Source organism: Phyllostomus hastatus, unplaced genomic scaffold (assembly GCF_019186645.2).
Source record: "Phyllostomus hastatus isolate PE091 unplaced genomic scaffold, TTU_PhHast_1.1 phas_scaffold_216, whole genome shotgun sequence".
Taxonomy (NCBI): domain Eukaryota; kingdom Metazoa; phylum Chordata; class Mammalia; order Chiroptera; family Phyllostomidae; genus Phyllostomus; species Phyllostomus hastatus.
Window position 1 is genome coordinate 23,216,793 of NW_025334018.1, and position 14,602 is coordinate 23,231,394.

The 14,602-nt window shown below is 66.8% G+C and overlaps 1 protein-coding gene across 5 annotated transcripts in view; it reads left to right on the forward strand.

Annotated features, from left to right (window-relative positions):
- Positions 1-810: 810 nt before the first annotated feature.
- The window catches only part of CARMIL1 (capping protein regulator and myosin 1 linker 1), a 127,614-nt gene continuing 113,822 nt past the window's right edge, over positions 811-14,602 (forward strand). For 2 of the 5 annotated variants that reach the window (XM_045861778.1, XM_045861777.1), the window contains exons 1-2: positions 814-1,426; positions 4,632-4,729. In XM_045861778.1, the coding sequence (XP_045717734.1) occupies positions 1,387-1,426; positions 4,632-4,729 (138 nt within the window). In that variant the 5' untranslated portion in view covers positions 814-1,386. Of the gene's footprint in view, positions 1,427-4,631; positions 4,730-14,602 lie in introns of all 5 variants that reach the window. The other 3 variants (XM_045861776.1, XM_045861775.1, XM_045861779.1) reach the window with 3 other exon arrangements.

Sequence of the window (14,602 nt, forward strand, 5' to 3'; positions counted from 1 at the left end):
GCCCGCGAGTGGAAAGGGGTCGGGCTGGCCGGTGCGTGGGGAGGCTGAAGTTCGCGGTGGCCAGCGGCGCCTAAAAGTAGAGCACCAAAGCCGGTTCCCTTTTCCTCCCTCCCCTTTTTCTGTCCTTTAAAGAAGCGGCCTGTCGCGACATTCCAGCCGCAGCTCACAGGTGTTCTGTCCCGCAGGCGTCTCGGGTGGAGCCAGGGGGGCGGCGGAGGGAGTTGGCCAGGTAGGACCAGACCCGCCCCGGCTTCTGGGGATAACGCTCACTCCCCGCACAGCCCGGGGGTCAGCGGAGGGCTGACCCTGCGAGTGACTGGGCTGCCCCCGCGATCTCCCGAGCCGACCGTCCGCGGTCGCGCGCGGCGGCTGTCACACAGGGTCGCTGTTCACAGGTTTCGTCCCGCTCCTGCTCACACCGGACGGGGGAAGTGACACCTCGGGGCCCGGGGAGGGCTGCGCCGGGGCGAGGGCGGGAGGGTCCCGGAGAGAGCAGATACCTCTGCCGGCGCGTCTGCGGGACCTGCCGACTCCCACCGCCGGGCGCTCCGCCCGCGGGCGCGGGGACGCGTCGGCCCCGGCCCCCGGCTGTCCTCTCCCGCAGCCAGCAGAGGGCTCCCGGGCCCGCGCGCGCGCCCTCTCCGGGCGCAAGGTTTCAGGGTTGGGGAGCGAGGCGGTGATCCGAAGCTGAGACGTCACCACTGAGGCCCCGCGGCGTCCCCCGGGGTACGCCCCACGCGGGGAGCCGGCGCCCCGGCGCCAAGGCCGCGGGGACCGTGCGGGGCGGTTCTCGCGAGGCGGGGCGGAGACGCAGGAGGAGGAGAGGAGAGGGGGAGGAGGTGGAGGAGGCGACGCAGGAGGAGGCGAAGCAGGAGGAGGAGACGCAGGAGGAGGAGACGCAGGAGGAGGAGGAGAGGGGGGAGGGCCGCGGCTGCCCCCGCCCAGCCGAGCCTCGGGAGCGCCGGGAACCCCAGTCCCCGGCGCGCTCTCCGCGCCCTCCCACGCCGCCCGCCCGCACCTAGGGTCGCAGGTGCCCCGATCGGCCGGAGCCTCTGCGGAAGCAAGGGCGCAGCCGGGTCAGGCGCGGGGCCGAAGCGGGGTCCTGCGGGCTCTCTGTCCGTCCGTCCACCCATCGGCCGCGGGAGCTCCTAGGAGGCGTCATGTAGCAGCGGCCGCAGCCCCAGCCCCTGGCGGATCAGCAACTATTTATTTATTTATTTGTTTGTTTTTTTTGGGGGGGGGGCAGGGGCGCGGCCAAACAGTCTCTTCGGCCCGCCTTCTCGCCTCCTCCCATCTGCTCGCCGCACCAGCCTCTCAAAAGCGAGGGGTTCGAGAGGGCGGGGCGGTGGGTCGGAGTGGGACCCGCGGTCCCGGCGTGCGGAAGCCATGGCCGAGGAGAGCAGCGAGGTGCCCCGCGAGCTGACAGGTAAGAGGGCCCCCCGCCTCCCTGCTCCTTTCCCCCGAGCGCTGCGCTCCCCGGACGAGCCCCGCGCCCCGGGTCGGAGCGCGGTTGGGTGGGGCCCCGGGAGCCGGGGAAGTTCGCTCCCGGCCGGCCGCCCGGAGAGCCGAGTCCGGGGAGGCCGGCGGGGGCCACCGGGAGCCCGGCGCCACCTTCCGCGGCCACCAGGGGGTGGAGGTTGGCGGAGACGGGCCCGCCCGGGTCTCGGGAGTTGTGCGGGCGAGGAGACCCCCTAGCAGCGCCCGGCCCGCGGCCCCCCCGGGGAAGTCCCGGGGAGCCCAGCGCTGGACGCGGGCGAGCGCTCAGGAGGTGGTCTCCGGCAGTGCCCCCCCTGCAGATCCCAGACCGCGGGCGGGGGTCCCCGCCGACCAGCAGACTTGGGGCAGGGGCGCCGGTCTGGGCGCGGACTCAGCCTGGAAAGGCGTGGCTCCGGTTGGCGAGCCGGGGGCGAAAGGGTTACCGACTGACGCAAACTCGGGCCGGGAGACGGAGGGTTAATGACAGAAGCCTTCTTTCAATAATAATTAACCTACCTGTGCTCCCCTCCCCGGACCTCTCAGGGAACCTGTCCGGGGCACCTGGTGCAGAGCGCCCCGTTGTCTGAGTCCCTGGGGTTGTTTCTGGGGTGGCGGGGCGGGGGCGGGGCTGGATTTCACGTCTCGGGGTTTCACGTAAGTTCTGCGGCGGCCGAGACGGCCGGGCTGAACCGCGGTGGGGGGCAGCTCCCGGGAACCGGCGAGTCCGCGAGCGCGCGTGTGATGTATCGTAACAAGGTGTGCGCGCGCGCGCGGGCAAGGTGTGCCCCGGTGACCCGAACCCCCCGCCCCCTCCGGCCCGGTCCTTGGCACCCGCCGGGCCCGCGGCGCTGGCAGGTGCCGTGGGGCAGCGCTGCCCCTTCGCTCTGCGCGTGAGGAATTCGCCCCCCGCCCCCCGCTCCCCCTCGAGCCCCGGCACTTTGCGGGGGTTCGTGCAGCTCCCCCGGCAGCGCCGGTTAGCCCGGCAGGTGACGCCCGGCGGAGAGGGGGCCCTGCTTTTGTTGAATGGGACGGCAAACGCCGGGAGTTGGGTTCGCGCATTTCGGGTCCGGAGTAGCTCCCGCCGCCCGCGCCGCGCCCCGCCCCCTCTCTCTCCCCAGCCCGCCGGCGTCGGCCGCCCAGATAAGCATCTGCAGCCTTTGCTGGATGGAGCGAGTGGTCCGTCCGGTTCTGGAGCCCAGACCTTCCCGACACCTTGCCCGGAAGAGGAAACGCGCCCTGGGCTCGCGCGGCCTGCCGAGGTCCCGGGAAGGGAGGGGTGCCGCGCGGCCAGGGGGGGGCAGAGCGTCCACTAGCCGCCTGAGCCTGGGAGCGGGCGTGGAGGTCGCGGCTTAGACCCAGGAGGGAGGGCGCCGGAGGGCGGCGTGGAGGCGAGGCGCCCGGTGCAGACGGATGGCTCCCAGAATGAGTACTGGGGTGCGTGCGCTGTGAGAGTTGACTTTGGCCTTTATCAGGAAGGGGATTTTTGTGCTGATCCAGCCTCGCCCGCGTCACTGCCTTCCAAACAAGGGACACAGCTTTGGGGACGTGCCTGGTCGGGTCCCTTTGGCCGGCTGGGCGTGGGGCTGGGGCGGGGGATGGCTGTCCCCGGTCTCCTCTCCAGTTTCCAGCGCTCCCAGGAGTCCCCTCCTGACCCATTCACAACGGCAAACTCCTGAACGCTCCCCCACGCGGCGGTGCCCCCGAGGCAGTGAGACGTGTATTTCTCTGCCTGTGAACGTCGGCCGGCTGTTCACTGGAACAGCGAAGTTTCAGGGAAGAGCGAGAGGAGAGTGTCCCCTAGGGCCGCCCGGAGGTGGCCGGGCCACTCACCCTGCAGCGTGGGGCCGGCCTCTCCCGCTGTGTCCCCGTGGGAGGTCGGGGTCCCCCGGAACCAGGGGCAGTGGGGGAGGGCCCCGCTCACAGTCCTGGGGTGCAGAGGGTGGCCGGCGGCTGTGCCGTCAGGTGTGTGCGGAGACGCCCCGCGCATGCACGGTGAAAGGGGGCCTCGAGGGACGTGTCCCCAGGTGCGCGCAGCCCGCAGGCTGAGCGTGCGAGGTCACACCTGTGGTGCTGGGCGGTCACTTTGGTTAAGGAGGGGACGGACCGGTCGGAGGTCAGAGGGTCTGAGGCCTGGGTGAGGGTCGAGGTCAGGGGTCAGGAGCCACCCGGGAGGCAGTTTTGGGAGAGGCGGTGACCGCTCCCTCTCCACCTGAGGGAGAGCAGCTGGGGACGGTGGCTGGAGAGGAGGAGGAAGATGAAGAGCTTGGTGTGGGACTGGCCAGTGTTGGGGGCTCCTTCCTGCCACCATCTGGATTTTCAGGTCTCCCTCTCTCTCTCTCCTTCCCGCCCCCTCCCGTTCTGCCACCTGTTGGCCACCCTGGGGTGCTGTGCCGTGACGACCGTGGACGGCCCGGGGGCCAGGAGCACCTGTCCCTGGCTCCGTGGTTCGGCCCCGCTCTTTGCCTGTGTCCTCCCTTCCCGCCGGGGCGGTCCCGGGACGTGGCGGTCCCGGACGTGGCCGGCCTGTGTGGCCTGTGGCGAACGGAGGGTGCCGGGGTGCGGGCGGCCCGCCCAGCGAGGCTGCGAGGGCCTCCTGCGCCGTGGTGTGTGCGGTTCTGAGCGCCGAGACGCTGCCGGCAGGCTCTCTGCTTGTTCTCTCGCACAAGTGCTCCCTGTTTGCCCGGCACGGTGACCTCACGCCTTTGCACAGGCCGCTGCGTCACGATCTTTTCTGTTCGCTGCAGCTTTGAGCACACAGGACCGGCACACAGTAGGTGTTCATTAAATACTTGGCGAGTGGTAACTACCAGGCTCGTTAAAACGAGCAAATAATTTACAAAAGACAAACAGCAATAAAAACAATCAAAAAGCCCTGGCTGGTGTGGCTCAGTGGATTGAATGCTGTCCTGTGAACCCCAGGGTCGCCGGTTCAATTCCCAGTCAGGGCACACGCCTGGGTTGCAGGTCAGGTCCCCAGTGGGGGGCGCACAAGAGGCAACCACACATTGATGTTTCTCTCTCTCCCTCCCTTCCATTCTGTCTAAAAATAAATAAAAATGAAATAAAAAAATCAAGAACCTTTCTCCAAGTGCTCCCTGCACCCCGTGACTTCCCTAACCATGAGAGACGGTAACGGCACTGTCCCCTTCTTCCAGAAAGCGTGAAGGACTTGCTTGGCAGGAAGACCAGGATCGGTGTGAAGAAGAAAGTCAAGCTGGAAGTGAAGGGGGACAAACTTGAGAACAAGGTGCTGGTAAGTGCTCCCGTGTTTCCCATAAAACGTTGCAAACGAAACGGGTTTCCCTCCCTTGTTTCGGTTGCTGGATTTCCGCGCGGCCCTGGTTCTGCTTTACGTCCTGTTCGGGAGTCGTGAGGAGCACTTTGCCAGGTCGCACTGGAGGGTGTGCCCGCTGCGAGCTGAGGGAGGGGGGCGGTTCAGATTGCAGACGCCGACGTCCTCACGCCGCGGTGCCCGCCGCCGTGGCGGTTCCCCGGAGTGGCTCCCACGCCCCAGAGTGTGGTCGGTGGCCCTTGTTCACCGTCGCCTGTTGCGGCCGATTTACGACGATCTTATTCGTCAGGAGCTACAGAGAAGTTCTGGAAAAGTCGTCCCCAGTCAGCTTTGCATTTCACCAGGTTTTCGCGAGTCCAGGGCCGCCTGACGGGGGACGGCCTGAGGAGGTGCAGGAAACACCTGTCCTTCCTCGTGGCGCCTCGGTGTTTCGGGGGCAGTGCCTGCGGAGAGGGGGCGCGGGGCTCCGTCCAGCCTGCGACGGGAGGGGCGGGGCTGAGGGGCCGGGCCGCCTGGGGGGTCGGGTGGGGCCCTCGGAGAGGCGGGTGGGTTCACGTGGCACTTCCGTGGCTGAGCTCGTGGGAGACCCGCACGTGAGCTCGCGTGGACACATCCCGGTGGCGTGTGTGTGTGCGCGCGCGTGTGTGGGAACCGCATCCTGTGTGTCTCTTCCCTGCTGGGGGTCCTCAGACACGCGTGGAACCAGGGGCTGGCACTCTAGCCGTGAGTTGTTTTCGTTCCGCTGCAGCCATTTTCAGCGGGTGTTTCACGAACACTAGTGTACCTCTTTTCCTGGGGGCGTTCCCCCCGCCCCGAGGAGTATTTAAAAACAAAGCCCAAGCATACGGCATCGAAAGAGAATATTTATAATGTTCTGAGTCTTCAGTCGAAATCGCTCCAGAATTCGGTGTCTTTCTGATAGTCTGTCCTGAGGGTCTTTGAAGCTCTCCGCCCGCCTCCCTGTGGCCGTGAGGACGTGGGCTGCGGTGGTTCCTCCGTCTGTGTTCTGTGCACACCAGTCGGCGGGGGGGGGTTGTGCACAGAGAAATGCACGTGGGGGAGGGACCTCGAGTGGCGTCTGCCACAGGACGTGTGCTCGCCGACCGTGGGACCGGCACCGTCCACGGCGGAGGGGAGCGTGGCCGTCCGCCTGTCCGCCTGCTGTACGTGGCTTCAGTAAAGACCCAGTTTCCTTGGAGCGGGTTCTACTTGGGGCGTCCCACGGTGGGGGGGCTGTGGTACTTCCGGGGGGGCGGTCGTGTAGGGGGAGGGAGTTTTGTTTCTGCCGTTTCCTGTTTGCCGCGTGGGAGGTCGGCCCCCTGTCGGTCTGAGCCGGTGGGAGCCGGGCCTCTGCGTGGACGCCGTCCCGGGCACTAGGGAGAGACCCAGGTCCCGAGTGCCCTTTACCAAGTTAAACTTCTCCAAGACAAATGTAAACGTTCGATACAATGCAGTGAGTGCCATTTAAAAGTGGTTTTGATTAGTACTTAACGCCCAGATTTGGGGGAGGGGGGACAGCTCATCTTCACGTTCGCTGGCCCCCATTAATTACAAAAACACCGGAATTTGAGGAATTCTCTCCCCTAGTCCGGAGTCTGAGTGCGTCGTAGTGTCCCGGCGCAGACGGGTCCTGGCCGCCACCGTCCCTCCCTCGCCCGGGCAGGAGTTATTAATAGGAACGCTCAAGTCTGACGGCTTCGCGTCTGAGCCGATGGCCTACCAATTAACCTTCTTTCTTGGTGGTTGGTTCTGGAGTTTCTGAGTTTTGAGAAATCCAGTTCCATAGATTAAAGCCGTGGGGGACGGCCCCAGCATGCGCGGAATGCGCGTCTGGCCCCCAAGGGGCGGGGGCTCCGGGGGCCCCTTCAGTGCTTCTCCTCCGCGTCGTCCTCCGTCTGTGGGGCTGCCTGTTGCTGGTTCCTGCTCTTACACCGGCAGATTTTACCCCGTTTCCAGCTGCTCTTCTGTGCAGGCTCTATGTTCATCTCTCGTCTTCCTTCCTCTCATGGCTCAAGATTTTATTTATTTTTAGACAGAAGGGGAGGGAGGGAGAAAGGAGGAAGAGAAACGTCACTGTGTGGTTGCCTCTCCTGTGCCCCCTACTGGGGACCTGGCCCGAAACCCAGGCCTGTGCCCTGACTGGGAATCGAACTGGCGACCCTGTGGTTTGCAGGCTGGCGTGCAACCCACTGCGCGACACCAGCCAGTTATGGCCACAGCAGCTAGCATTTACTGAGCAGTGACTGCAGGCGGGGCCCTGGGCTGAACCCCTGACGGTGTTCCTCCTCGTTCAGTCGGCCGCAGCCCGGGGGGCGGCACCGTTTGCGTCTCCACTGGAGGTGCCTGGGCTTCCCCGAGGCTGAGGGAACTGGCCGCAGGCCATCCAGCTGGTTAGTGACCAGTTAGTGACCAGCCAGTGGCAGAGTCAGGGTCTGAGCCGGCTGCGCCCGGCTGCTACCCCGTGTGCCCCAGGCGGGAAGGAGGCCGCTGGGCCGGCTGCCCCTCGGCTGGGTACCTCCAGCCGCGGTCGGGGGAGTCGGGCCCGAGAGGGGTCAGTGCTCCGTGAGAGGGGTCATCGCTGGACGTGACGTCCTGGCTGGGTGTGCGGACTTGCCCCTGTTCACCGTGGTGTGAACCCCCGCTGGGTGGACGGGCCAGTTCGCCGAGGGCGGAGACGCTGTCCTGGACGGAGGGAACGGAGCACGCCCGGAAGCCGGGCTTGCACTGAGCGCTCACTCCCGCCGTGGCCCCGAAACTCAGGCCAACGCCGGGACCGGTGGGACAGGGCTCTCCCTGCCACCTGTTCCCAGCCACGTCCGCGTGGACCTCACCCTGCCTCCCCGGGGAGGAGGTCGGGCCGGCAGCGAGGGGCCTGGAGCCGCCCCTGTTCTCGGGAGCGGGCCGCTCGCTCGGTGTTCACCCCGTTCCCTGCCCGGTCGGGGGGCTGGTGCTCGGGGCTCCAGGAGGCCGGGGAGGCCGAGCACGGAGCGCACACACGTGACTAGAGCCGGGTCCCCCCGGCGCGTTCAGGTCCATCCGATCGGAAGTGCTCAGGTGCCCAGGGGTCACGGGAGTGTGTCCATCGGGATGTGGAAGGGGACCCGTGTCTTGGCCGCATGGTGTTTCAGAGCCATCAGCCCGCCCGCGTGCCTGGCGCGTTGCTAAGGCCGAGGTAGGGGTGCCGTGTTCCCAGGTGTGTTTGTCTGGACACCCCCGCACCCATGGGTGGGGCCACCCACCGAGAGGCGTGCTGGCCCCTGAGCCCTGTGTCTGCGTTTCTTAGACCCCGATCCAGCCTCCCACCAGCTAATGGGCCTTCACCCACTTTCTGCGGTACCCGGACTTTGAAACATGTATTTTGATTTGTGTCTTCTTTTAAGATGGAACTTTCCATCTTTCTGTCGTTGTCGGGGCACACGCCGTGACAAGAAGGAGCACAGAGGGCTCCTGTGCCCCCCGACCCAGTTCCCCTACCAGTTCCCCCGTCTTTCGGAGCCACGACGCAGTGCCACGACCAGAGTGACACCGTGAGATACTGCACCGCCCGTCACCACGAGCCCCTCAGGCCCCTCCCACCACGCGCATGCGCCCATCACCACTCCGACCCCCCCTCCCCCCGTGCCTCTGACCTGCTCTCCATCTCTTCCTTCCTTCCAGCCCCCACCCCAGGGTGTGTCGGTTGATCTGGGATAGAGCGGGAGAGAGTAACATCACGCACGCCCCCCAACCGGGACTCGAACTCACAGCCTCCTGGGGTGCGGGACGGCCCTCCAGCCGAGCCAGCCGCCTGGCCGAGGCCCTTCTCCGGGCCTCTGGTTTGGTGACTTCACGGCGCTCCGGGAGCGTGGTCACGCGGCACACGCCGCGGCCTCCCGCCTGTGCTGGGCCGGGGGGTCGTTGGCCGTCGGGGGCTGTCAGCCGCGACACTGGGCAGAGACACTGGGGGCAGACATGTGCGTGAACAGGAGTCTCCCTCGCTCCCTGGTCCGTGCGCCCCCTGAGGCACGGGGGCGGGGGGGGGGTCATTTCCGGAGAAGCCGCCCGCCCTCTCCGGAGAGGCCAGGCCGCCGGCCCGCGCATTCCTCACCGGCGGTGCCCGAGGGACCCGGCCTGCAGCTCCTGGCAGCGCTTCTGTTTCTGGGTCTTTTTTTTTTTTTTTTTTTCAAAGGGCTAATGGTTGGAAGAAAACTGTGTCAGGCAGGAGGAAGCAAGGTCCCGGTGACCTCCCCCCACCCGGCTGCTGCTGCTGCGTGCCTGGGGGCAGGAATGTGGCGTGTTCCCCACCCCCCCTGCAGGGGGGTGGCCCCGGGGCGTCTGGAAGGTCCCTTCTCCGTCTCCGCGTTGTTTGTTCTGTTTCCTTGTGGAATTCGGATTATCTCGTGTTTGCCAGCCCGGCCTTCTTCCACGCCCCTCCTGACGCGGGCCGGGGAGGCCGGGCCGCCGTTCTTGCAGGAGTGAGCAGGCCGGGGCGGTGCGGGCCGGCTCCGCGCCGTGGGCTGCGGTGCCTGCTCCTCGCAAACAGCAGCCGTGTGGCACGCCCTTCCTTTCGAAAAGCTAACCTGGCGTCTCCGTGACATGTTTCCTTTGTTTGGTTATTTATTTGTAACGGTGGAGTGTCCTAATCCAGCTTGGTCAGGAATACTGCAAGCTGACTTCGAACACGCTGAAAAGCCTAGGGCTGTTATTTTGGGTGTAATTGGGCATTTAAAACACGTTGGCGGCAGCGCCGTCTTTCGTTAACTCAAAATATGACTCGACTTCTACCTGTCTGTGTAAGAAATGAGAGTTCTGTGAGCATCCGGCCCCCCTGGTGATGAGTTCCTGAAACCCCAGGGGCTCTCTGACCGGGACGCATCTCCCTGCCGCCCCGGGCGCTCTGTGCTCGCACGGCCGCTCCGTTTCATCTCATCTTTTCGCCGGTGCCCGTCCCCGGGCGAGCCGAGCGACTCTGCAGCAGGGCGGGTGGCGGGGCCAGCGCTCACACACGTCCCCTCGGCAGCCCCTTCTGCAGCTGCTCTCAGGCGGCAGCAGCCTGGGCCGCTGGCTCCCGGGCGGTTGTTAGAAAAACCGGTAGGCAGCACCCTTTCAAAACACGTCATCTTCCACGGAGCGCGTGAAGCAGTGACGGTTTCAGAGTGGGCGTGTGTTTCACAAGTTTATAGTCAAAGCCAAAGTGGCCCAAACCCACTCAGCGACTCCGGGGGCCGTCTGGATGAACGTGCATTAGACACGGAAGGAAGGTCGGCCCTGGCCGGTGCGGCTCGGTGGGCTGAGCGTGGGCTGTGAACCAAAGGGTCGCCGGTTCGAGTCCCAGTCAGGGCACAGGCCTGGGTTGCGGGCCAGGTCCCCAGTAGGGGGGCACACGAGAGGCAACCACACATGGATGTTTCTTTCCCTCTTTCTCCCTCCCTTCCCCTCGCTCTAAAAATAAACAAAATCTTAAAAAAAAAAAAGAACTAGAAGGAAGGCTGGGTTTTGTGTGGGGTGCACGGGTGGAGACGCTCCGCTCGCCAGGGGCGGGGTGCGGGCGTCACGGGTCCAGGAACAGCTGGTTTTCCCATCCCGGGCCGCTGTCCCTGCAAACAGAGACGCAGAGGGAGCGTGAGACTCGGTTCTGCACAGAAGCAGGTTGTGCTCGCACAGGCTGACCTCCTGCACCGACCTCCGACACATCACAGGGGGCGCGATCCGGCAGGCCCTGGGTTCACGCTCGGCTCCGGCAGGTGCGGCCGGAGTTCTCGCCGGGTGCCAGCGGGCGGCAGCGGCGCCCGAGGACGCTGCCGGGAAAGGACGGTGCGGCCTGGGTCCCCGTCCCCCTGCGGGCGGCTGCTGCCCCAGCGTGGGGGCGGGGTGGCGCGAACAGGGCTGTTGGTGGCGCCGCGAGGAGGCCCGGCGTTGAGGATCGCTTACAGTTCAGTGCTTAGGCGGTTCCCAGAGCGCCGGGGTGAGGTTACACGGCCCAGAAAGCTGAGCTGAGCGAGGAGAGCAACCTCGAGGCGCTCCGCAGGAGGCGGCACCGCGGGGCGCCCGCCGCCAGCAGGGGTCCTGGCCGGGGCCTAGGGAACTCAGGCTGGCACTCACTGGAGCACCTCGGGGTGCACCCCCAGCTCAAAACCGGGGTCCGCACCCTGTGGCGCCGGGTAGGGGCCGGGGACACTCAGGACCGGGCGTGCGTGGCCACCGCGACCATGTCACCTGAGCCAACTGCCCCAGTTTCTCCCGAGTGAGGATGGGCGGGTCGGATGGCCTTGGGCAAGAAGCGGCTGAACGTGTACCAGCCCCGGGTGTAACTTTTCATTGTTCTTGAAAAGATACTGTTTTCCTGCCTCTGGGATTCAGTCCCCGGGGGCTCGGGGGCTGGGCGGCCCTGGGAGACGCGGGGCTGCGGGGGCGTGCTGGGAAAGGGGCTGCGGGGGCGTGCTGGGAAAGGGGCCGGCAGGCCCGGAGGTGGCGGCGGCGGGAGTTGTAACCCATGTAGCCGAAGTGCGGAGCGGAGGTTCCTCGCGGCGACACCGCCGTGACAGAGGAAGCCGGACAAAGGCGGCAGTGAAAGGTTACTGTGTTGCCTCTCTGTTTCCATTCACTGGAAACACTGTTCGTCGTCACTGCTGGAAAAGGAGGGCGAACATGGGGCGCCTTGTCTCCGTCTTCGTTCCTGCGCCGCCGGATCGCGTCTCCCTGTGCGTCTCGCCCCCCACGTCCCCAGCTCCGCGAGGAGGAGGAGGAGGAGGAAGGGGAGAAGGCTGCGGGGGGGGGGTGTGTGTGGGAAATGAAACGGCGGCTCCCTCTCGCACCCTGGAGGGGGAGTTTTTCTTTTTCGGAGCACCGCCTCCCGGAGCCCTTGGCGGGTGGGGCGGGGGGGTGTCCGGGTCCCTGCAGATGTGGGCAGGTGCCGGCGATCACCTCGGAGGTGGAAGCAATGATGTGCAGACGCCCCTGGGCTGCGCTGGGGCCTCCCCAGCCCGAGGCCAGGGCTCGAGAGGCCGGGGAGGCCAGCGAGCCCCTCATGCTGACCAGGGGCCGGGGCGGGTCTCCGGGGACAGCCCGGGTGGGCGTTGGCTGGGGTTCTTGGTAGGCAGGTAGGTCCTCCGGAGGGGACCCGATGCGGGCACAGCTCACTGCGGCAGCTGCTCGGACCTGGCTGCCCGGAGACTCTCGAGGACCCCCACCGAGCCCCCCTGGCCACGAGACGCTCCTTCCGTCGGGTCCCGGGTTTCCGGCACCGGGAAGGGGGGGTCTCAGAAGGCCCCTCCTCGGCGTGGGCTGGAGTCCGCTTCCAGCGTCGTCTCCGCCCTCCGTCCGGCGTGGCGCCTGCTGGACGGCCCGGGCAGCTCCGGCCCCGCCGCCCCGGGAGTGCGGCCCAGGCAGGGGAAGCCCCGTACCGGGGGTCCTGGGTCTCCCCGTCCTCAGGCCGAGTGCCCCCTCCTGTGGTTCCCCCCCCCCCAGGGGACCACCTTCCGGCGATTCCCTGTGCTGATGGCCTTGGGGTGGAGCGAGCCCCTGGACCTGCAGGTGTTGGGGGTCACAGACGTTTGGCAAAACCCCGTTACCCGGAATGGAGCGGGCGTCCACGGGGCCTTTAGTGGGCTTCCAGGGGCGGGGCCTCGCGAGGGGTGTGGGGCGTGGGACAGGGCGGGACCCTTCCTCCAGGCCCGGGGAACACACACACTGTGGACGCCTCTCAGCCTCGCTCGCCGCCTCAGAGCCGAGGCCGCACCCGTCCCCTCCGTGGGGTCCCAGTCCCGTCCCCGTGCAGCCGAGCGCTGGCCACGCCTCCTCCTGGGTGTTCAGACCTCAGAGGTGCGAGCCTGGGCCCGGCTGGGCGGCTGCCGGCCACGTGGGCCCCTCTGAGGGCCTGTGTGCGCGCAGCCTCCTGTGGGGGGCGCTCTCCCCTCGCCTCCTGGCCCTGCCCCTCGGGGTCGGAGGCTCTTCCTCTCGCCCGAGACATGGAAACGGGGGAAGGCGGACGGGCCGCCAGCCCGGTGGCAGCGGCCGTGGAGGGCGGAGGCTGTGCCCCAGCAGCCAGTGGTGGTGGACGGGTGGACATGGGACGGGTGACCGAGGACTGGCCGGCGGGGGGGATGCCCAAGGTTGACGTGAGCGGGTCAGACGCTGCCGCAGACCTGGGAGAAGGGCTCCCCAGTTTCCCCAGGGCCCACGGGGCAGCTGTGGACCCGTGTGCACTCTGGGGGGCCTCTCGCCCCCGCTCCGGGTGCCCTCCCTTTGGCTCCCCCCCCCGCGGCCGCAGGCGGTCGGCTCTTCCTGGTCACCGGAGGGGCCCGGTGCCCACGGGCAGGTTTAGGTGCCGGCTGCGGCCCGAGGCGGAGGTGCTCAGCCAGGCCCTGCCTCCTTGTCTCCGGAGCGCGTCCTCCGCCTGAAAACCTGCCACCCGAACCCTGGCGGGCGGAGGGGTCCGCACTGCTGGACGCATGGGAGGCGGGGCTGGGGGGGTGCTTGCCCCGGACCCCCTGGAGGTGGGACCGAGGGCCCGGTGCTTTGGCTCTGGCACCGTTTCCTCTGCCGGCTCCCGGGGAAGGCCCGTGGGCGCCGTCTCCACGGAGGCAGAGGACGGAACCGTGGAAACGGCCGGCTCGGACCGGAAATCACCTGTGACTCGCTCCCCAGACGTGCCGCGGCCGGAGACGTCCTCTTCCCGGCTGGACCGCCGCCCCTGGCCGGTCTGGCCTGGTCTGGTCTGGTCTGTTCGCGCCCCCTGTCCCCCTGGTGTCCCTCCCGCCGCCCTGAGCCCACACCTGGGGCAGGACCTTCCCGCAGAAGGTCCCCGGGGTCTGTCGCCTCAGTCGCTCCGCAGGGGCCAGGGGTCACCTTGGTTCGGCCACGAGTGTGGGCGCAAGAGCCCCCTCCAGGGCCGCGGGGGCCAGGGCGGGGCGGGGAAGCGGGAGACTCTGTCCGTCTGTCCATCATCTCGGGGGAGACGTGTGGCTGTTCCCGCCTCGTGGCTGCTGTGCACATGCGTGCACTTGGCACAGACGTCCGTGTTCTGTCCTCTCGGACCCCGCGAGCTGCTGCCCGCCCCCCCAGCTCCGGGCCTGCCCGCCACAGCTCTGGGGCGCGGGCACCGTTGTGTCCTACGAAGGACGGGCGTGTGCCCTGACTCGGGGAGTGGGGCGGGCTTCCCCTGCGCACCCCTGTCCGGCCAGGACGGGGCGGAGAATGGGGACGGCCTGCAGACGGTGGGGCATGACCCCTCAGGCGCAGGGTGAGCTGCGCGGCCAGCATCTCAGGTCCTCGAGTGGCAGGTGTGGGAGAGCGCCCCCTGGGGTTGGGTGACTCCGTGTTTGTTGGTAGGGCGCTCGCTGCTGCAGGCTGAAGGGGGAAAGGCCCCGAAACCGCGGCTCTGGGGCTTTTTGAGGAGGGCCCAGGTGCTGGCCTGGAGGGGCGGACGTGGCCCTGGGCGTGGCAGGGAGACCCGTGCCGGGGAAGGCGACAACCTGGGATCCCGAGGACGCGCGGAGGGCCGGGAGTCCTGTGGTCTTCCAGCTTCTAACTGACTCATTGTGCAGCAAACCTGGAAATACCTTCCCAGCGCCTGGGCGGGGCCGGGTTCTGGGGGCAAATTACCGTAGTTTGCCGTGTATAACGTGCACTTTTTCGCCCACACTTTTGAGGGAAATATAAGGATGCGCATTATACGTAATAAGTAGTACCAGAAATACTCTGTATCTGTTCTTGTATTTTGTGATTATTTGTCACATAAAATTTCTTTGACCATACTGTGTTCAAAAATAAATGCTAAAGTTCCTTTATAGTGCAACAAAGAAGTATCTAATTATAAATAAATAAAACATTGAATTAAAAAATTAAAGCAAAAGA